At 37.5% G+C, this 23,241-nt stretch overlaps 1 protein-coding gene and 1 long non-coding RNA gene across 2 annotated transcripts in view; one reads left to right on the forward strand and one right to left on the reverse strand.

The window, feature by feature from the left end:
- The first annotated feature begins 1,038 nt into the window (after window positions 1-1,038).
- LOC133984539 (complement C1q-like protein 2) overlaps window positions 1,039-23,241 on the forward strand; it is a 64,377-nt gene continuing 42,174 nt past the window's right edge. The window contains exons 1-3 of the mRNA XM_062423939.1: window positions 1,039-1,302; window positions 1,432-1,515; window positions 12,496-12,579. Of these exons, the coding sequence (XP_062279923.1) occupies window positions 1,053-1,302; window positions 1,432-1,515; window positions 12,496-12,579 (418 nt within the window). The 5' untranslated portion in view covers window positions 1,039-1,052. The remainder of the gene's footprint in view (window positions 1,303-1,431; window positions 1,516-12,495; window positions 12,580-23,241) is intronic.
- The window catches only part of LOC133984543 (uncharacterized), a 45,675-nt gene continuing 27,660 nt past the window's right edge, over window positions 5,227-23,241 (reverse strand). Inside the window, exons 2-3 of the long non-coding RNA XR_009925419.1 lie at window positions 7,323-7,629; window positions 5,227-5,620 (exon numbers count right to left, since the gene is read on the reverse strand). This is a non-coding gene — a long non-coding RNA (uncharacterized LOC133984543). The remainder of the gene's footprint in view (window positions 5,621-7,322; window positions 7,630-23,241) is intronic.

Genomic DNA, 23,241 nt, shown 5'->3' on the forward strand with positions numbered 1-23,241 from the left:
TTAAGTTAATTTAGTAGTTAACCTTAGTTTAGATTTCATTAAAGTATTATTTAAGCCCTAATTGATTATTTATTTGTTATTATCACTGTCACTTTATTTCGCTGCTGGGACCTGAATGCAAATTTCGTTCTGTTCATGTGAAAGCATGTTTTTGAATGACAATAAACAAACCTTGAACCTTGAATCTTTTATACACCTTGTTGGCTGGACAGAGGGTGAAGATGAGAATACTTTAAAAGAGATAATGAAAGTTCAGCAGTATGTTGGGGAGTGAAGCATTAGACAGAAATGTTGTTGTCACAGAATATGTTTTATCATATCTTTCCTCATGTCAACAGACGATCATTTCAATCAAACACTCACCATTTCCACTTAAAAAGCAGCTTAATATACAAGTTTAAAATGCATCAGCATTACTGTGCTGCAACAATCACAACAGGCCCACATTATGACCTAACATTTATTTTATGGTTTGAGGAGAAGCCAGTTTCATGTCAGTGGGGGAAAATTGAAAGTAGGTGTGACATACGTGTTGTTGTTGTTCAAAAAGCCAGACTTTATTACATGATTGATTTATTGAGGAAGCAAAGACAAAACTACCCTCTCATTGACCTTTTAATTGTGTTTTTATTAAGTATTTGCTTACCGCAGTTGATTCACAATCTGAGAGGTTTCACAATATCTGATCATGTTGTTAATGTTTGAGCAGGTAGAGATGATGATTTTTATGCTGACTACTCCTTCCATGACTTGTTTTATATAAAGTGTATTTAATGTGTACAAACTTACATTTTTCTGATGATGACGTGAAAATAAATATCTGACTATGTCATGAATGTATGAACCACTAAAGTTACTGATAGATCATGTATCTTGTTTCATTTGTGTGTTTTTAGTGTTGTTTTCCAGATAACGTGCTCCATGTGTTATCTACCTGCACGTGAGTTTAATCAAAGAAAATCAGGTAATGAATGACCAGGGTAAAACACTATATAAGGCTGGGATTAACACAGAAACTACAAAGTTTAGATGCACAGACTGACAGTCACAGAATGGAGATGACTATGTTTATTCCACTGCTGCTGCTGATCTGCTCTTTCTCCACGGCTCAGCTTCAAGAGGAGCCTGACAATGAAATTATTCCACATGGAAAACAGACTGAATCCAGAGGAGGAGAACCAGCAAATGCCTCTCATCAACAACCAGCCTGTCCACAAGACATTCATGCTGTGCTGAGAGAGATGACTGCCTTGTTGACTGAACAGAGGGTGGAGATCAGGCAGCTACAGAGAGAAAATGAAGGTACAGTAGTGTTGTGGAGTTTACACACTTATAAGACAAGACTGATCACAGTAGTGTGTTGGGGGTTAGGGATACGAGAGAAACAGAGAATATGTCTAATCATACATTTTATTTCCTTTTCTATTTTAGCACAGACAGCAAAGCTGGAGGGACAAAAGACGGAGGTGGACATCTTGAAGCAGGAGATCATTAATTTACAGAGAGATAATGAAGGTACAGTAGGGGTGTTGTGGAGTGAAGAAGAAGACATTCCTGCTTAAAATTACTCAGACACATTTTAAATTACTTGATCCTTCAGGAATAGATGTCAAGTCATCATGGTATATCAGAATTACAAATGAGAAAGAATAAGCTCACTGAAAGCCAGTTCTCCTAAATGTATTTATAATAGGATTTAAATTAAATGTGTGAATGTATTTTTCTAGACAGCATTTTATTCCAAAATATTCAGATTTCAGGGGATAGATCAAAGCTTAAGTGAAACAGTGTTAATGAAATACTTCTTTTTCAGCACATACAGCTGAACTGATCACTATTCAAGCCAGGACAAATGTCACAGAAAACCAGGTGGAGACTCTGAAGAGAGATGGAGAAGGTAAGACTCAAAACTAATTTATATGTAGAATATCACTGTAATCATATATAGATTACACAAAACCTTAATACATTGAATAATAGTATGTTTTATGCATATTAATAGAAATGAATTAATAGTTATTTCCCAACATATGCTGTAGTATTGTAGTATGTTTCTTTCTCTCTCAGCCAAACAGGTGGCTTTCTCTGCCTCTCTGTTGGCTTCAGGCTCAGGAATAATCGGACCGTTTAACACACAGGCTCCTCTGGTATTCAGACGTGTTGTGACAAACATTGGAAACGCCTACAACCCAAACACAGGTACTTGAATTCACATATTTTAACATTTAATTTGACTTTTCATTACAACAGTTGATTCTCCATTCATATCAAATGACAAAAAATGTCCCACAGGGTTTTTCATTGCACCAGTGAGAGGAGCCTACCACTTTGAGTTCTCCATAGGTGCAACTGGACACAATTCACATGCTTCAGGTGCTGTGTTGTTCAAGAATGGAGAGCATATTTTTATTGCATATGAACATCAAACTAACGGTTATGGGAGTTCTGCCAATGGTGCCACACTGCTTCTAGAGGTTGGAGATGTTGTGTTTTTGCGTCAGTATCAAAACACAAGGATACATGACAGTCAAAATCACCACAACACCTTCAGTGGTCATCTGCTTTTCACCATGTGAGAAAGAAACAGTCCTTTTTCTTCACATACTGTAGCAGTGTACCTGTCTTTGCTGATAGAAGCTGTTTCAATGAGAAGAGATTTGTGAATTATTCAACTTTTACTTTGTTCTATAGAAACATAGATGCTCATGTTGATGTGAAAGGAAAATCCCATCTGTACCTTTGAAACAGTATAGCTGTGTATTTTCTTACTTGTAAATATCTAATTATGTAATAACAACATTTTACAATAGTTTGTATATTTTAAGTGTATGTTTTATGATCGTATTCTCTCATATTTTAATAAAATAATAAACATCACTGCAGTACTATTTGTGGACTATTATGTTTCTAATCATGGGTGTCCAACATGCGGCCCGCGGGACAGAACCAGAACACCGAGGGGTCTTATCCGGCACTCTTTCCTTCCTTCCTTTCATCTGTCCTCAATCATGGTCAATCATGATGGATAACTTCTTTCCCATAAAAAGCAGCCTAATATACATGTTCAAAATGGATCAGCTTTACTGTGCTGCAACAGTCACAACAGTCCCACATTATGACCTAATATTTATTTTATGGTTTGAGGAGAAGCCAGTTTCTTGTCAGTGGGGTAAAATTGAAAGTAGGTGTGACATACATGTTGTTGTTTTTCAAAAAGCCAGACTTTATTACATGATTGATTTATTGAGGAAGTAAAGACAAAAATACCCTCTCATTGACCTTTTAATTGTGTTTTCTTTAAGTATTTGCTTATCTCACAATCTAAAAGGCTTCATAATATCTGATCACGTTGTTAATGTTTGAGCAGGTAGAGATGATGTTTTTTTGCTGACTACTTCTTCCATGACTTGTTTTATATAAAGTGTATTTAATGTGTACAAACTTTTTCAAATAATTTTTCTGATGATGACGTGAAAAATAACTTTATCTGACTATGTCATGAATGTATGAACCACTAAAGTTACTGATAGATCATGTATCTTGTTTCATTGGTCTATTTTTAGTGTTGTTTTCCAGATAACGTGCTCCATGTGTTATCTACCTGCACGTGAGTTTGATAAAAGAAAATCTGGTAATGACTGAACAGTGTAAAACACTATATAAGGCTGGGATTAACACAGAAACTACAAAGTTTAGATGCACAGACTGACAGTCACAGAATGGAGATGACTATGTTTATTCCACTGCTGCTGCTGATCTGCTCTTTCTCCACGGCTCAGCTTCAAGAGGAGCCTGACAATGAAATTATTCCACATGGAAAACAGACTGAATCCAGAGGAGGAGAACCAGCAAATGCCTCTCATCAACAACCAGCCTGTCCACAAGACATTCATGCTGTGCTGAGAGAGATGACTGCCTTATTAAACTTTCTTATTATATAGTCCCTTCTTCTTCTTCTTCTTCTTGTTTTTTGTATTTTTTAGCACAGACAGCAAAGCTGATGACTGAAATGGACAATTTGAAGCAACAGCTACAAGGTGTGGAAATCATCATGACTGATCATTCCTGTTTAAAATTACTCAGACACATTTTTTATTACTGATAACTACTGAACCTGCAGGAACAGATGGCAAATCATCATGGATCTAGAAATATAGTATATATATTGAACTAAGACTAATGATTCAACATTACAAATGAGAAACAATAAGGTCACTTAAAGCCAGTTTTCCTAAATGTATTTACAAAGGATTAAAATGTGTAACTGTTTTTTTTCTGGACAATATTTTATTAGAAAATATTCAGATTTCAGTGGATGAATCAAAGCTTAATGGAAAAAGTGATAATTTAAATTTATTTTCAGCATATACATCTGAACTGATCACCATTCAATCCAGGACAAATGTCACAGAAAACCAGGTGGAGACTCTGAAGAGAGATGGAGAAGGTAAGACTGAAAACTAATTTATATGAAGAGTTTCACTGTAATCACATTAAGAAGATTTAAAATATAATATTAAAACATACATATCATAAAAGGTTTTATAAAGTGGACTCATATTCCTTAATCATATTACTGTAATCATATTACAATATAATATTATAATAGATATATAATAAAGGTGTTATAAAGTGTATTCATATTTATTAACCATATTACAGTAATATCAGCCAGTATTAAAATATGTTTCTCTCTCTCTCAGCCAAACAGGTGGCTTTCTCTGCCTCTCTGTTGGCTTCAGGCCATGGAGATGTCGGACCGTTTAACACACAGACTCCTCTGGTCTTCAGACATGTCGTCACAAACATTGGAAACGCCTACAACCCAAACACAGGTACTTGAATTCACATATTTTAACAATCAATTTGACTTTTCATTACAACAGTTTATTCTCCTTTCATATCAAATGTCAAAAAATGTCCCACAGGGTTTTTCATTGCACCAGTGAGAGGAGCCTACCACTTTGAGCTCTACATAGGTGCACATGGACATAATTCATATCCTTCAGCTGCTTGGTTGGTCAAGAATGGAGAGCATATTTTTATTGCATATGAACATCAAAGTAACGGTTATGGGAGTTCTGCCAATGGTGCCACACTGCTTCTAGAGGTTGGAGATGTTGTGTTTTTGCGTCAGCATGAAAACACAAGGATATATGATGATGGAAATCACCACAGCACCTTCAGTGGTCATCTGCTTTTCACCATGTGAGAAAGAAACAGTCCTTTTTCTTCACACACTGTAGCAGTGTACCTGTCTTTGTTGATAGAAGCTGTTTCAATGAGAAGAGATTCATGAATTTTTTATCTGCTTCTATATTTGCATCAAAATATACAGACATAGACTGTGATGAGTCAGATTTTTATCATTTGATTTAAAAAGTTCAGTGATACAGGAGAAATTGTGATACTGATCAGATATCCCTTATTTCACAATGTTAATGAATAATAGAATAATTGTGTATCTTCAGCTGGATTCACATCAGTGACACCACTGTTATTCCTCTTTGTTCTTTGCTCCATCTCACCTTTACTGTCTGATTTCTTTACACCATGTTTTACTTTGTTCTATAGAAACATAGATGCTCATTTTGATGTGAAAGGAAAATTCCCTCTGTACCTTTGAAAGTGTATAGCTGTGTTTTTTTTAAATTTTTATACTCTTGTATTTTAATAAAATAATAAATATCACTGCAGTACTATTTGTGGACTGTTGTGTTTCTAAATAATCATAGCTGGCAGTAGGAAGTGGAAGATTGGTCAAAAGTATTTTTATGGTTGAACAGAGGTTAGACTCACCACCTAAACATTAAATGTACTTTTTATTGTGAGTATAATAATGTAATTAAAAATGACTGTGTTTAACTCAATAATGAGATTATAATGAACTCATAACAGTATTTAATATAAACAGTAGTTACATTTTGATCTCAACTTTTATGACCATAAAGTTCTTTTTTTAGACTAGATTAGAAAGTCTTTATTGTCCCATTTATCGTTTCATTTGCAACAGCAGTCGACAACCAAATTCACATCATAAAACAAACACAAAAACAAAAAAGCAGTACAATACATAGAAACATAAATATCTGTGTACATACATCTACTGATGCCTAGTCTGGACGCAACCTCAGTGATGTTCCTGGGCTCATAGGGCGTTTCGGGTCTTTCAACATCATACGCCCTCTTCCAGGTGACCCAGCCAGGGCTGATCAGACCCCAGCTTGCTTCCAGACGGCTATCTAACTACCATGACTCCATGGCTCCTCTCTTTTGAGCCAAAGCCATCTTGAGGCTCTTTCTGCCGCTTCGGTGGTGCTGCGGATGGCTCTCCTCTTTCTCTCTCCCTCGATGCCTAAGCTACTGAAGGCTCTGGCCAATGATCGGGCTGCGAAACCCCTGCATCCAACCTCCACAGGGAAACACCTTGCTCTCCAGCCAGCCTGCTGGCAGTCGCTGACCAGTCCCGAGTATTTGGAGAGCTTCCTTTCAAAGGCTTCTTCCAGGCGGTCTTCCCACGGGACTGTCAGCTCCAGCAGCACTGCTTGCTTGGTGGACTCCGAGACAAGAACTATGTTTGGTCGCAGGGTGGTGACAGCACTATGGCTGGGGAACTTTAGCTGGTGTTAGAGATCCACCAGCAACTGCCAGTCTCTTGCAGACATGAGAATGCCTGCAGATGTTGTTCGTCTGACAGGAGTTGGGTTGTCTCCAGCTCTGACGAAGGTGATGAATTTCTTGGAGGTACGGAACTGCTTTGCCCACTCCAGGCCTGTGCTGATGGCTTCCGCAATGGCCTTAAGCACTTGGTCATGCCTCCACCTGTACCGTCCATCTCCAAGTGCCCTTGTGCAGCAGCTGAGGATGTGTTCCAGGGTTCCTCGCTTGGAGCACAGTGGGCATGCTGGTGTCTCTACTATGCCCCATGTGTGCAGGTTAGATGGGCTCGGAAGCACAGCATAAATAATAAGTGTCATTAGGTGAGTTATAATGACAATGGATGCGCAGTACAGGAACACCAGCCTAAAGCTTATTTAGAAACTCTACAGCAGAGGGAACAAATGATCTGAGGTGTTTGTTTGATTTGGCCCTCTTAGAAAAGGTGTATCTCTTTTCCCGACGGCAAAAGTCGAAACTCAATATGGAGAGGGTGATGTGAGTCTGCAAATGGTGCCAAACTTCTTCTACAGATTGGAGATGTTGTGTTTTTGCGTCTGTGGCAAAACTCAAGAATATTTGACAATGGAAATCACCACAGCACCTTTAGTGGTCATCTGCTTTTCATCATGTGAGAAAGAAACAGTCCTTTTTCTGCAGTGTACCAGTCTTTGCTGAAAGAGCTGTTTCAATGAGAATACATTTGTGAATTTTTCATCTGCTTCTGGATTTGGATCAAAATATACAGTGATAGACTGTGATGAAACAGTTTTTTTATCATTTGATTAAGGAAGTTCAGTGATACATGAGAAATTGTGATACTGGTCAAAAATCTTTTATTTCACAATGTTAAGAAATAATAGAATAATAGTGTATCTTCAGCTGGATTCACTTCAGTGATACCACTGTTATTCCTCTTTGTTCTTTGCTCCATCTCACCTTTACTGTCTGATTTCTTTACACCATGTTTCACTTTGTTCTATAGAAACGTAGATGCTCATGTTGATGTGAAAGGAAAATTCCCTCTATCTGACCTCGGCTGCTATAGCAACACTATCAGAATGCCTCCTGTTTTCCCCAAAAGGAGCAGACTCACTGCTTACCACTATCTCAAGGGGAGACAGTGTCTAAACCCAATATTTGGTGTGGCCTTGCTATGACCGCAAAGCCTAGTTTGACCCAGTGCATATTAGTTATGGGAAATTCCCTAACACCGGCGATCTCCATCTAAAATGGAGATCTCCAAAATAATCTTCAAAACTAAAATAAGAAACTAACAAAACAAAACCCCAGCACTGAAAAAACAGAGGCTGAGGGCAAAAAAACAAGGGGGAAAGGAAGAAATACTTCCCCCTTGAGATGTGACCTGGGCAGGGGCTTGAAAGAGACTGAGGATTACTCTCAATGCTCCTCAAATGCTCTCACCAGGTGACAAAACCATTGTCAGGTGTGTCTTCCTGAAATAAAAACAAACAGGTAGAGCAGAGGAAGAGAGGACGCCAGAGAGCGAGAGAATGAAGAGCGAGAGAGGGAAACCAAGCAACCAGCCGGGCGCGACACCGCTCCTGCAGTGCCACACGTAACAACTGGTCCACCTCGGGGGCAAGTTTGGACTCTTTGGCTTTCTTCCTGGAGGAGGAGCCCTCAGTCTCAGCAGCCCAACGCTTTGACTGACTAGACTGAGGTTAACTATTCTGGCGATGAAACATGGTCCAACAGTTATTCCACCTCAGCCGTTTAGCAGCACTCACTGCCCGAGGCATGAAGCTGCAGTTAATGCAGGGATCTTCTGAAAGACCCTCCCTCAGATGCTCAAGTGGAAACACCTTTGCTAACTATGAAGGCAAAATGTATATAACACACCTATGCTGGGAGTAGGAGCGAAAGCACTGCCTTCACCAACAAAGGATACTACACAAACAAAAAGTGGGTACAACCAACATTGTTACTGATTATTCAAACAAGGTAGCTCAAGTGGGCACAACGCTAACCGCTAATATATGTAACCAATAAAGTAAATAACACAACAAATGTCAGGAGAGGAAGCGAGTACACTGCCTTCACCAACAATGAACATGATAAGAAAATGATAAGAATGCTAAGAAAATACTTAATAAAGGAAATGTATCACTAAACTTGGTATTTAACCAGCTGTAGAGATCACCCAAGGATGATAATATGAGGAAAGGAATGTCCGCAACAAACCTCTCACCGAAGCACTAGCTTGTCGCAGCCCTTGGAGGGCGGGAAAATATCAGGCTCACCCATTGGCGCCAGTAATGTTTTGATTGTGAAGGCTATGAGGAAGTAGTTCCTTCTTGCTTCACTCTCTATTTTCCTTCCTCTTAAAGGGAAATTATGTTTTCACCACTAATTAACGAAACAGGTATTTAGAGTGGATAGGCCCATTTTTCAGATTCATCAGCACACTGACTACTAAATCTATAAATTGTAAATTGGCTTTCAACCTGAGAACATACTATTGAAACAATATTAGGCTAACATGATTTCGTCATTCAATTCGACCTCCACAGCTTGCCTGAGCATTTTATTGACTTCAGTGGATTAAAAGAATGTAAATTAGTCCAAATTGCATTGTTGTGGCACTACTGCACAACAAAGCATTTTACAACCAAGACAAAAGTTGATTCAATAATAGTTGGTTTGCCATCTAGTCACAATTGTTATTTCACACTGAAGACTCTACCCGTATGTGTTTTATTTCACTTGATGAAACAGGAGGGCCATGTAGTGAAATTTAACATGCATATGGGCAGGACACCTGGAGAGAGAAACCTACAAAAATGGCTGAATTTTGTTAACTTTTGTTATGCAGAATAACTAGAAGACCTCACAGCAGTGAGTGACTTTTTGACTTATAACCCTTCAAAACAAAACTAATCTATGTCCACTAGGCACACTGTCTCACATATCAACATGTGATCATTTCAGTCACACAAACCCTTAACTCTGGTATTGTTTTATTTGATTTTGTTGATTTAGTAGAGAGAGAAACTGATGAAATTGGAAAATTCCCACACAAAATGTATAATGTTCAGCATCTAAAAGTATACCTGTATGTTGTTAGTGTTAATCAGACACTAAATATGGAAACTTGCACTGTAATTAGACAGCACAATTAAAACACAATGCCTAAATTCTTTAATCCATTCCATTAATATATATATTTTAAAAATCATCTTCATTGTGGTTTGGGGAGAAGCCAGTTTCTTGTCAGTGGCTAAAAAACAAAAGTAGGTGTGACATCAGTGTTGTTGTTCTTCAGAAAGCCACATTTTATTACTTGATTGATTTATTGAGGAAACAAAGACAAAAGTACTCTCTCACCACTCTCCCTTTTTATTATGTTTTCAGTAAGTCTTTGCTTATCTCAGCCAATTCACAATCTGAGACGGGTCACGATACCTGACCGTGTTGTTAATGTTTGAGAGGGTAGATATGATCATGTTGTGCTCATTGTTCCTTTCATTACCTTTTACATAAAGTGTATTCAATGTTTACAAATTAACATTTTTGTGATGATGAAATGAACGTAATAATCTGTCAGCGTACTAGACATCAGGTGATTTTGAACAATCATTGACATTTTTTATAATCCACATTTAAAACTCATGAAATAATAAACTCTTAAACTTACACTTTAGATTATCTTGACATGCACACCATTGAGAATGTATATTAAAATACACTTGTTTTACCAATATCATTTATGTATTGTTTCCATTATTGTTTTCTAGATAACAAGCTCCAAACAATAAGTGACTAATTATAACCATGTGTGACTGAAACTAATTGTTTTACTTATTAATGGAGTTATAGTAAGCACAGTGAATACACACAGTAGTTATAGTTTGATCTTAACTTTTTAAACTATAATTCCCTAAATCTTGTTTCAAAATGATGCAGTAAAACTAGTCCATGCATTTGTTACTTCTAGACTGGATTATTGTAATTTATTATTATCAGGCTGCCATAATAAGTCTCTAAAGACTCTCTAGCTCTCTAAAAACTAGAAAGATTGATCATATTACTCCCATTTTAGCTTTGCTGCATTGGCTTCCTGTAAAATAAAAATTCAGAATAGAATTTATAGTCTTTCTCCACCCTTTAAAAACTCAGGATCCATCATATGTTAAAGAGCTCATAGTACCTGATGAACCTACTCGAACACTGCACTCCCACCACGCAGGCCTACTTGTGGTTCTTAGTATCTCTAAAAGTAGAATGGGAGGCAGAACCTTCAACTATCAGGCTCCTCTCCTGTGGAATCATCTTCAAGATTCGGTCCAGACGGCAAACACCTGCTCTATGTTCAAGAGTAGGCTTACAACTTTCCTTTTTGATAAAGCTTATAATTAGGCCCAGCCAGGCTTGTCTTGGACCAGCTCCTAGTTTATGCTGCTATAGGCTCAGACTACCAGGGGACTCCCACGATGCACTGAGCTCTTCTCTCCTCATCCCTCTCTCCATCCATCTATATCCACTTACACTCATTTATTATTAATGCATTCACTAACCTAAACTTTCTCCCCAGAGTTCTCTGTGCTCTCTCATCTCACAGGCAGCCTTGGACAATGATGTAGGGACCCCGGGGGTGTTCGTAGCCCATGATATGAATGGAGTTATTATTATCTTCAATGTTGATTGTTTGTCACTGTGCCTCTCTCTCCTCTCTCCTTCTTCTCCCTTTCCCCTCTACTCTTCATTTCTCATTTCTCCCTCTTCTCCTTCTCTCCCTTACCTTTCTCTCTCTCTCCTTCAAGCCCAACCAGTCACAGCAGATGGTGCTATATGAATAAAGATTGATTGATTGATATTATTTCCTTCTACCTGTCTTTTCTACATAGTTTTTAAAACTTAATTTCAAATGTATATAAATACTACTCTCTCTGATATCCAGTGGTAAAGATTTCCACACGTTGGCTGTCCTGGACCAAAGTTTAATGTAAGTCCCCTGTGGTGGATAGTCTTATTAACCTTGAGACAGCACTGCAGGTTGTTACAAACAGTTTAAGCCGTTTTCAGTGCTCACTTATACAGACTATGAAGTGGTTACATTGATGTACTGTTTGACTGAGATAAACTCATGATCAGAGGTTCAGTTTAGTTTAGCTCATTTTATTTCTTATGTGAAATGAGCATGAATACACTTAATTCTTTGTGATATTTGTGTAATTGTCTTTTTAGTGAGGATGTTTTTGTAACATGTTGTTGTTCTTGTTCTACTTTATTATGCTTGATTTATTGTGGGAAAATACTTTTTATTACATATTTCAGATATCAGCCTCTTATCTGTGGAAGGTCACTTTCATTTGTGTGTTTTTAAGTGTTGTTTTCTAGATGACGTGCTCCATGTGTTATCTACCTGCACACAAGTTTGATCAAAGAAAATCTGTTAATGAATGACCAGGGTAAAACACTATATAAGGCTGGGATTAACACAGAAACGACAAAGTTTAGATGCACAGACTGACAGTCACAGAATGGAGATGACTATGTTTATTCCACTGCTGCTGCTGATCTGCTCTTTCTCCACGGCTCAGCTTCAAGAGGAGCCTGACAATGAAATTATTCCACATGGAAAACAGACTGAATCCAGAGGAGGAGAACCAGCAAATGCCTCTCATCAACAATCAGCCTGTCCACAAGACATTCATGCTGTACTGAGAGAGATGACTGCCTTGTTGACTGAACAGAGGGTGGCGATCAGGCAGCTACAGAGAGAAAATGAAGGTACAGTAGTATGTGAAGCACGAGACAGAAATGTTATTTACAGAGAATATGTCTTATCATACACTTTCGTTCCTTTTATTTTAGCACAGGCAGCAAAGCTGGAGGGGCAGAAGACTGAGGTGGACAACTTGAAGCAGGAGATCAGTCACTTACAGAGAGATAATGAAGGTACAACAGTAGGGGTGTCAGGGAATGAGAGATGAGACAAATAATTTTTTCATGGATTGATATCATTTTTTAGAATGTTTCTCATTATATAATCCTTTTTCTTGTTTTTTAGCAAAGGCAGCTAAACTGGAGGGGCAGATACAAGGTGACTGGTCACAGAAAGCCAATTTTCCTAAATGTATTTACAATGGATGAAAATGTTTATTTGGATTTTTCAGGACAATATTTTTTTGAAAACCAGATTTGAGTGGATAAATCAAAACTTAATGTAAACAGTAATAATGAGCTATTTTTCTTTTAGCACATACAGCTGAACTGATCACTATTCAAGACAGGACAAATGTCACAGAAAACCAGGTGGAGACTTTGAAGAGAGATGGAGAAGGTAAGACTCAAAACTAATTTATATGAAGAGTTTCACTGTAATCATATTAAGAAGATTTAAAATATAATATTAAAATATACATATCATAAAAGGTTTTATAAAGTGGACTCATATTCCTTAACAATATTACGGTAATATCAGCCAGTATTAAAATATGTTTCTCTCTTTCTCAGCCAAACAGGTGGCTTTCTCTGCCTCTCTGTTGGCTTCAGGCCATGGATATGTTGGACCGTTTAACACACACACTACTCTGGTCTTCAGACATGTCGTCACAAACATTGGAAACGCCTACAACCCAAACACAGGTACTTGAATTCACATATTTTAACAATCAGTTTGACTTTTCATTGACAACAGTTTATTCTCCATTAATTTCAAATGACAAAAAATGTCCCACAGGGTTTTTCATTGCACCAGTGAGAGGAGCCTACCACTTTGAGCTCTACATAGGTGCACATGGACATAATTCACATCTTTCAGCTGCTGCGTTGTTCAAGAATGGAGAGCATATTTTTGTTGCATATGAACATCAAACTAACGGTTATGGGAGTTCTGCCAATGGTGCCACACTGCTTCTAGAGGTTGGAGATGTTGTGTTTTTGCGTCTGTGGCGAAACACAAGGATATATGATGATGGAAATCACCACAGCACCTTCAGTGGTCATCTGCTTTTCACCATGTGAGAAAGAAACAGTCCTTTTTCTTCACACACTGTAGCAGTGTACCAGTCTTTGTTGACAGAAGCTGTTTCAATGAGAAGAGATTTGTGAATTATTCATCTGCTTCTGGATTTGGATCAAAATATACAGTGATAGACTGTGATGAAGAAGATATTTCAGTAATTCATGAGAAAATTATGATACTATCCAGATTTTTTTTCATTTGATTAAGGAAGTTCAGTAATACATGAGAAACTGTGATACTGATCAGATATCCCTTATTTCATATTGTTAACAAATACAAGATAATTGTGTATCTTCAGCTGGATTCACATCAGTGACACTACTGTTATTCCTCTTTGTTCTTTGCTCCATCTCACCTTTACTGTCTGATTTCTTTACACCATGTTTTACTTTGTTCTATAGAAATGTAGATGCTCATGTTAATGTTAAAGCTCATAGCTGTTTTTTTAACTTGTAAATATCTAAGTTTGCTATAACAACATCAATAGTTTGTATATTTTACACATCTTTTCTATGATTTTATTCTCTTGTATTTTAATAAAATTATAAACATCACTGAAGAACTGTGGACTGTTGTGTTTCTAAATCATCATAGCTGACAGTAGGAAGTGTACGGAGCCCGTAAAGGATCATGCAATATATTTTTAATGTTGACGGAATCGAGCGCACGTTTTATTAACTTGTTCACACGATTTGATAAAACGTGAGCACATTTAATTAACTCGTGCTAACGTTTTATTAACTCGTGTGCACGTTTTATTAACTTGTGTGCACGTTTTATTAACTCATGTGCACGTTTTATTAACTTGTGTGCACGTTTTATTAACTCATGTGCACGTTTTATTAACTTGTGTGCACGTTTTATTAACTCATGTACACGTTTTATTGAATTGTGGCCACAATATAGCTATAACGTGCGCACGAAATACTAATACGTGGCCACGAAATACTAATTTGTGGCCACGAAATAGGTATAACGTGCGCACGAAATACTAATTCATAATATTAATATCATTCCTGGACAGCTGGGTAAGCAAATCGAGCGCACCTTCTCTAGATCCTGCAATAGTCTACGTCCGGACCAAATTCTGTTCACAGTTTCAGCTTGAAATCATCTTAAAAACTGCTTTGTCCCTGATCATCTCCTTTGAAAGTAGCATCATGTGTGTCAGACTCTCAGCTGAGGGAACACATAGGTTATATGAACTGCAGCATTTAATGATGCCACCGGACGAAGCCGTGCAGTTACAATAACGCTCACTGTGTGTATCACGTTGCCAAGGGAACGTATAGCCTATCAGTGATCAGAATCTAGTTTGTATTGATTTGCAGGTTGTTGTTGTTGCACTGACTGAACTACTGAATATGTCTGTAGTGTTCTCTGGACATTTGTCCTTCAATAAAATCACAGAAGATTAAAAGTTAACTAAATTATTGATCAGTCTGACGAAATGTGCTATAATTCCTTTAAACCATTATGTTATCACTTTGATGATGTTTTATGCTTGGTCCTGATTTGCTGAAGTCCGTTTTACACTGCTATATTACAGCTAATAGAACACTGATTAGACAATTGCGCAATCCTTTATTACCACAGATAATATCTGATCAATAAAAATCATTCCACTTTGATTTGCCAAATACTAAATTGATTTCATAGGACAGTGTGCTTGAGCATAATGTTTAAATCAGCTGCATCAAGTTTAAAGTTTCAGAGCTCTACAATGTGCAGCTGTCACCAGAAATACGGGAGGCATTGAGAGTAAACCGAGCACCCAGGAATGATATTAATATTATTAATTAGTATTTTGTGCGCACGTTATACCTATTTCTTGGCCACGAAATAAGTAGGCTATAACGTGCGCACGAATTAGTATTTTGTGCGCACGTTATAGCTATATTGTGGCCACAATTTAATTTTTTTTCTTTTTACCATGATCCTTTACGGGCTCCGTAGAAGTGTACGGAGCCCGTAAAGGATCATGCAATATCTTTTTAATGTTGACGGAATCGAGCGCACGTTTTATTAACTCGTTCGCACGATTTAATAAAACGTGAGCACATTTAATTAACTCGTGCTAACGTTTTATTAACTCGTGTGCACGTTTAATTAAATTGTGGCCACAATATAGCTATAACGTGCACACAAAATACTAATTTGTGGCCACGAAATATGTAGGCTATAACGTGCGCACGAAATACTAATTTATGGCCACGAAATAGGTATAACGTGCGCACGAAATCCTAATTAATAATATTAATATCATTCCTGGACAGCTGGGTAAGCAAATCGAGCACACCTTCTCTAGAACCTGCAATAGCCTACGTCCGGACCAAATTCTTTTCACAGTTTCAGCTTGAAATGATCTTTGTAAGCCACTTGGGTAAAGTTAGAAAGAGATTGGCAGATTCAAACTTCAGCGATCAATAGCTCACAAACGAAACATTGTTAAAACATAAAAAATGTCTCTTTCCTATCGTAGTAAGGTAGACTATTGACTACAAACTCATTTTCGCCAAAACGAGTCGTCCTCCAGGCTGCAGGAAATATATTGCTCTCTATGCGCTGCGGGCGGAGAGGCGAGCGCTTAGGGACCGTCTACAAAGTGCAGTACCAAAGCAAAAAATATTCAATATCTCCACTTTTATTCACTGTAGTCTCACCAAATTCACTCCACACACCAACGGTAACCTGATAATCACACTACAACAGTTATTTCATAAAAAATCTTTTTGCATATTTTTGGGGAATTTTATTGTGAAACATCGTCAATAGCGTTAATATTATACAGTGTAGGATGACCAAAATCATGCTATACAACAAGGGTCACCTGATAATCATACTACAACAGTTATTTCAGAAAAACGTGTTTTTGTTTATTTTTGGAGAATTTTATTGTGAAAAATCGTCAATAGCGTTAATATTATACACTGTATACTCACCAAAATCATGCTATACAACAAGGGTCACCTGATAATCATACTACAACAGTTATTTCAGGAGAAAAAAAATTGCATATTTTTGGGGAATTTTATTGTGAAAAATCGTCAATAGCGTTAATATTATACACTGTATACTCACTCAAATCATGCTACACAGCAAGGGTCACCTGATAATAATACTACAACAGTTATTTCAGAAAAATGTGTTTTTGTTTATTTTTGGAGAATTTTATTGTGAAAAATCGTCAATAGCGTTAATATTATACACTGTATACTCACCAAAATCATGCTACACAACTAAAGTCACCTGATAATCATACTACAACAGTTATTTCAGAAAAATTTGTTTTTGTTTATTTTTGGGCAATTTTATTGTGAAAAATCGTCAATAGCGTTAATATTATACACTGTATACCCCATCCTGAATAGGGCGGAAAGGGCGCAGCTCAAGAGATTGGTTGGCGTGGGACTCAGACCAGACCTTAGGATGGAATGCAGGATGAGGGCGCAGCAGCACTCCAGCATTCCCAGGCAAGAAGCGGCAGCACTCTTCATGCACGGAAAGGGTATGTAGCTCACCCACCCTTTTTGTCGACACAATAGCCAACAAGAATGTAGTCTTGAGCGAAAGCCATTTCAGCTCAACCGTTTCCAGAGGCTCGAATGGCCCATGCCGCAAGGCTGACAAAACCATCTCCAAATCCCATGGGGGTACACCCGGCCTCCTGGGAGAGGGAGCAACCCTACAAGCCCCCCTAAAGAACTGAGCAATAAGGTCACAACAGCCCTGTGCCAGTTTACAAGGCCCAACATGGGCCGCCTTTATGGCTGCCACCACCCCCCTCAACGTCGAGGGAGACTTGCCTGCCTCTAACAGCTCCTGAAGGAACTGAAGGATACCAGGGGCCATACAGGAGAGGGGATCCATGTGTCGTGAGGCACACCATGATTGAAACACTCCCAACGATAGGAATAAGCAACCCTGGTTGAGGGAGCCCAGGCCCCCTGCAAAGTACCCACTACAGACTGGGGGAATCCCAAGGCTAGAAATTCGGCCCTCTCAGGGGCCAGACCCAAAGCCTGAGGCCCTGGGGAAAAGGATGAAAAAGAGTTCCCTCGGCCTGGGACAGGAGGTCCCGGCGAATGGGTAGCTCCCACGGTTGTCCCTGAAGAAGGGGCGGAATCTCGGCAAACCAAATCATCTGGGGCCAATTGGGGGCCACCAGGATGAGGCTGGACTCTCTGTAGGAGTTGGTGCAGGAGGAGGAAGGGAGGGAAAGCATACAGGAGGCCGAGTGGCCACTGATGTGCCATCAAATCCGTCCCTAAGGGAGGATTGTCCCTCCCCATGGAGAAAAAGAGGGGACAATGAGTGTTCTCCCTGGTTCCATAGCGATCCCATATCCCGCTCACAACCTCTGGATGCAGCTGCCACTCTCCGGGGAGGGGTCCCCCCCTGGAGAGCCGATCTACAGCAAGGTTCTCCCGACCCGGCACGTATGTGGCCCTCAGGGACTTGAACTGGGGATAAGCCCACTTCCATATTGCCCGAGCCAATCTGCACAGGCGAGGGGAACCTAGGCCCCCTTGCCTGTTGATATATGCCGCCGCTACTGTACTGTCTGTTCTCACCAGCGCATGGCGGTCCTGTAGTTCTGGCAGGAAGTGCAGAAGAGCCAGATGGATAGCCTGCAGCTCCAAAACATGTATGTGCTGGTACCAGGGTCCGTGCCAAAGGCCGCTGATGCCCTTGCCTTCGTGGACAGCCCCCCAGCCTACCAGTTGCATCTGATGACACCACCTGGCGACGCAACACATGCCCCAGTACCGTCCCACGTGCCAAGTTGGTCGGCCGCCGCCACCACCAACGGAGAGCCACACACAGTCTGCGCATCACCAATACGCTGGCCTGCAGATTCCTCTGTGGGCAAAATCCAAGGCCCAGGAGGCAGCGATGCACTGGGCGCATGTTCAGAAGAGCCAGGGGTATGACATGCACTGTGACTGCCATTAACCCCAAGAGGCGGAGACATAGCCTCCAGGTCACCCTGGCCCCAAGCCGGAACTGGGAGAAGCAAACCCTGAGGGCGGCCTGTCTCACAGGAGTCAAGTAAAGAGTCCCTGCCCTGGCATCCAAACACATGCCTAGGAACTAGGATTTTGGTCATCCTACATTGTATAATATTAACGCTATTGACGATTTCTCACAATAAAATTCCCCAAAAATATGCAAAAACACATTTTTCTGAAATAACTGTTGTAGTACGATTATCAGGTGACCCTTGTTGTGTAGCATGATTTTGGTGATCCTACACTGTATAATATTAATGCTATTGACGATTTTTCACAATAAAATTCCCCAAAAATATGCAAAAACAAATTTTTCTGAAATAACTGTTGTAGTACGATTATCAGGTGACCCTTGTTGTGTAGCATGATTTTGGTCATCCTACACTGTATAATATTTAATGCTATTGACGATTTTTCACAATAAAATTCCCCAAAAATATGCAAAAACTAATTTTTCTGAAATAACTGTTGTAGTACGATTATCAGGTGACCCTTGTTGTGTAGCATGATTTTGGTCATCCTACACTGTATAATATTAATGCTATTGACGATTTTTCACAATAAAATTCCCCAAAAATATGCAAAAACTAATTTTTCTGAAATAACTGTTGTAGTACGATTATCAGGTGACCCTTGTTGTGTAGCATGATTTTGGCCATCCTACACTGTATAATATTAACACTATTGATGATTTTTCACGATAAAATTCCCAAAAAATATGCAAAATCACATTTTTCTGAAATAACTGTTGTAGTACGATTATCTGGTGACCCTTGTTGTATAGCTTGATTTTAGTGAGTATACAGTGTATAATATTAACGCTATAGACGATTTTTCACAATAAAATTCCCCAAAAATATGCAAAAAGATTTTTTTCTGAAATGACTGTTGTAGTATGATTATCAGGTGACCATTGTTGTGTAGCATGATTTTGGTGAGTATACAGTGTATAATATTAACGCTGTTCATGATTTTTCACAATAAAATTCCACAAAACTATGCAAAACATTTTTTTCCTGAAATGACTGATGTTGTATGATTATCAGGTGACCCTTGTTGTATAGCATGATTTTGGTGAGTATACAGTTTATAATATTGACGATAATGAAGATTTCTGAATGTAAAAAATTCCCAAAATTATATCAAAACTAATTTTCCTGAAATAAATGTTGTAGTATGATTATTACGTGACCCTTGTTGTGTAGCATGATTTTGGTCATCCTACACTGTATAATATTAACGCTATTGACGATTTTTCACAATAAAATTCCCCAAAAATATGCAAAAACAAATGTTTCTGAAATAACTGTTGTAGTATGATTATCAGGTGACCCTTGTTGTGTAGCATGATTTTGGTGATCCTACACTGTATAATATTAACGCTATTGACGATTTTTCACGATAAAATTCTCCAAAAATATGCAAAAACACATTTTTCTGAAATAACTGTTGTAGTACGATTATCAGGTGACCCTTGTTGTGTAGCATGATTTTGGTGATCCTACACTGTATAATATTAACGCTATTGACGATTTTTCACAATAAAATTCCCCAAAAATATGCAAAAACACATTTTTCTGAAATAACTGTTGTAGTACGATTATCTGGGGACCCTTGTTGTATAGCATGGTTTTGGTGATCCTACACTGTATAATATTAATGCTATTGAGGATTTTTCACAATAAATTTCCCCAAAAATATGCAAAAACAAATTTTTCTGAAATGACTGTTGTAGTATGATTATCAGGTGACCATTGTTGTGTAGCATGATTTTGGTGAGTATACAGTGTATAATATTAACGCTGTTCATGATTTTTCACAATAAAATTCCACAAAAATATGCAAAACATATTTTTCCTGAAATGACTGATGTTGTATGATTATCAGGTGACCCTTGTTGTATAGCATGATTTTGGTGAGTATGCAGTTTATAATATTGACGATAATGAAGATTTCTGAATGTAAAAAATTCCCAAAATTATATCAAAACTAATTTTCCTGAAATAAATGTTGTAGTATGATTATTACGTGACCCTTGTTGTGTAGCATGATTTTGGTCATCCTACACTGTATAATATTAACGCTATTGACGATTTTTCACAATAAAATTCCCCAAAAATATGCAAAAACACATTTTTCTGAAATAACTGTTGTAGTACGATTATCAGGTGACCCTTGTTGTGTAGCATGATTTTGGTGATCCTACACTGTATAATATTAATGCTATTGACGATTTTTCACAATAAAATTCCCCAAAAATATGCAAAAACAAATTTTTCTGAAATAACTGTTGTAGTACGATTATCAGGTGACCCTTGTTGTGTAGCATGATTTTGGCCATCCTACACTGTATAATATTAACACTATTGATGATTTTTCACGATAAAATTCCCAAAAAATATGCAAAATCACATTTTTCTGAAATAACTTTTGTAGTACGATTATCTGGTGACCCTTGTTGTATAGCTTGATTTTGGTGAGTATACAGTGTATAATATTAACGCTATGGACGATTTTTCACAATAAAATTCCCCAAAAATATGCAAAAAGATTTTTTTCTGAAATGACTGTTGTAGTATGATTATCAGGTGACCATTGTTGTGTAGCATGATTTTGGTGAGTATACAGTGTATAATATTAACGCTGTTCATGATTTTTCACAATAAAATTCCACAAAAATATGCAAAACATATTTTTCCTGAAATGACTGATGTTGTATGATTATCAGGTGACCCTTGTTGTATAGCATGATTTTGGTGAGTATGCAGTGTATAATATTGACGATAATGAAGATTTCTGAATGTAAAAAATTCCCAAAATTATATCAAAACTAATTTTCCTGAAATAAATGTTGTAGTATGATTATTACGTGACCCTTGTTGTGTAGCATGATTTTGGTCATCCTACACTGTATAATATTAACGCTATTGACGATTTTTCACAATAAAATTCCCCAAAAATATGCAAAAACACATTTTTCTGAAATAACTGTTGTAGTACGATTATCTGGGGACCCTTGTTGTATAGCATGGTTTTGGTGAGTATACAGTGTATAATATTAACGCTATTGACGATTTTCACGATAAAATTCCCCAAAAATATGCAAAAAAACATTTTTCTGAAATAACTGTTGTAGTGCGATTATCAGGTGACCCTTGTTGTGTAGCATGATTTTGGTGATCCTACACTGTATAATATTAATGCTATTGACGATTTTTCACAATAAAATTCCCCAAAAATATGCAAAAACTAATTTTTCTGAAATAACTGTTGTAGTACGATTATCAGGTGACCCTTGTTGTGTAGCATGATTTTGGTCATCCTACACTGTATAATATTAACACTATTGATGATTTTTCACGATAAAATTCCCAAAAAATATGCAAAATCACATTTTTCTGAAATAACTGTTGTAGTACGATTATCTGGTGACCCTTGTTGTATAGCTTGATTTTAGTGAGTATACAGTGTATAATATTAACGCTATAGACGATTTTTCACAATAAAATTCCCCAAAAATATGCAAAAAGATTTTTTTCTGAAATGACTGTTGTAGTATGATTATCAGGTGACCATTGTTGTGTAGCATGATTTTGGTGAGTATACAGTGTATAATATTAACGCTGTTCATGATTTTTCACAATAAAATTCCACAAAAATATGCAAAACATTTTTTTCCTGAAATGACTGATGTTGTATGATTATCAGGTGACCCTTGTTGTATAGCATGATTTTGGTGAGTATACAGTTTATAATATTGACGATAATGAAGATTTCTGAATGTAAAAAATTCCCAAAATTATATCAAAACTAATTTTCCTGAAATAAATGTTGTAGTATGATTATTACGTGACCCTTGTTGTGTAGCATGATTTTGGTCATCCTACACTGTATAATATTAACGCTATTGACGATTTTTCACAATAAAATTCCCCAAAAATATGCAAAAACAAATGTTTCTGAAATAACTGTTGTAGTACGATTATCAGGTGACCCTTGTTATGTAGCATGATTTTGGTCATCCTACACTGTATAATATTAACGCTATTGACGATTTTTCACAATAAAATTCCCCAAAAATATGCAAAAACACATTTTTCTGAAATAACTGTTGTAGTCCGATTATCTGATGACCCTTGTTGTATAGCATGATTTTGGTGAGTATAGTGTATAATATTAACGCTATTGACGATTTTTCACAATAAAATTCCCAAAAAATATGCAAAAACACATTTTTCTGATATGACTGTTGTAGTATGATTATCAGTTGACCATTGTTGTGTAGCATGATTTTGGTGAGTATACAGTGTATAATATTAACGCTGTTCATGATTTTTCACAATAAAATTCCACAAAAATATGCAAAACATTTTTTTCCTGAAATGACTGATGTTGTATGATTATCAGGTGACCCTTGTTGTATAGCATGATTTTGGTGAGTATACAGTTTATAATATTGACGATAATGAAGATTTCTGAATGTAAAAAATTCCCAAAATTATATCAAAACTAATTTTCCTGAAATAAATGTTGTAGTATGATTATTACGTGACCCTTGTTGTGTAGCATGATTTTGGTCAT

Source organism: Scomber scombrus, chromosome 8 (assembly GCF_963691925.1).
Source record: "Scomber scombrus chromosome 8, fScoSco1.1, whole genome shotgun sequence".
Classification (NCBI taxonomy): Eukaryota; Metazoa; Chordata; class Actinopteri; order Scombriformes; family Scombridae; genus Scomber; species Scomber scombrus.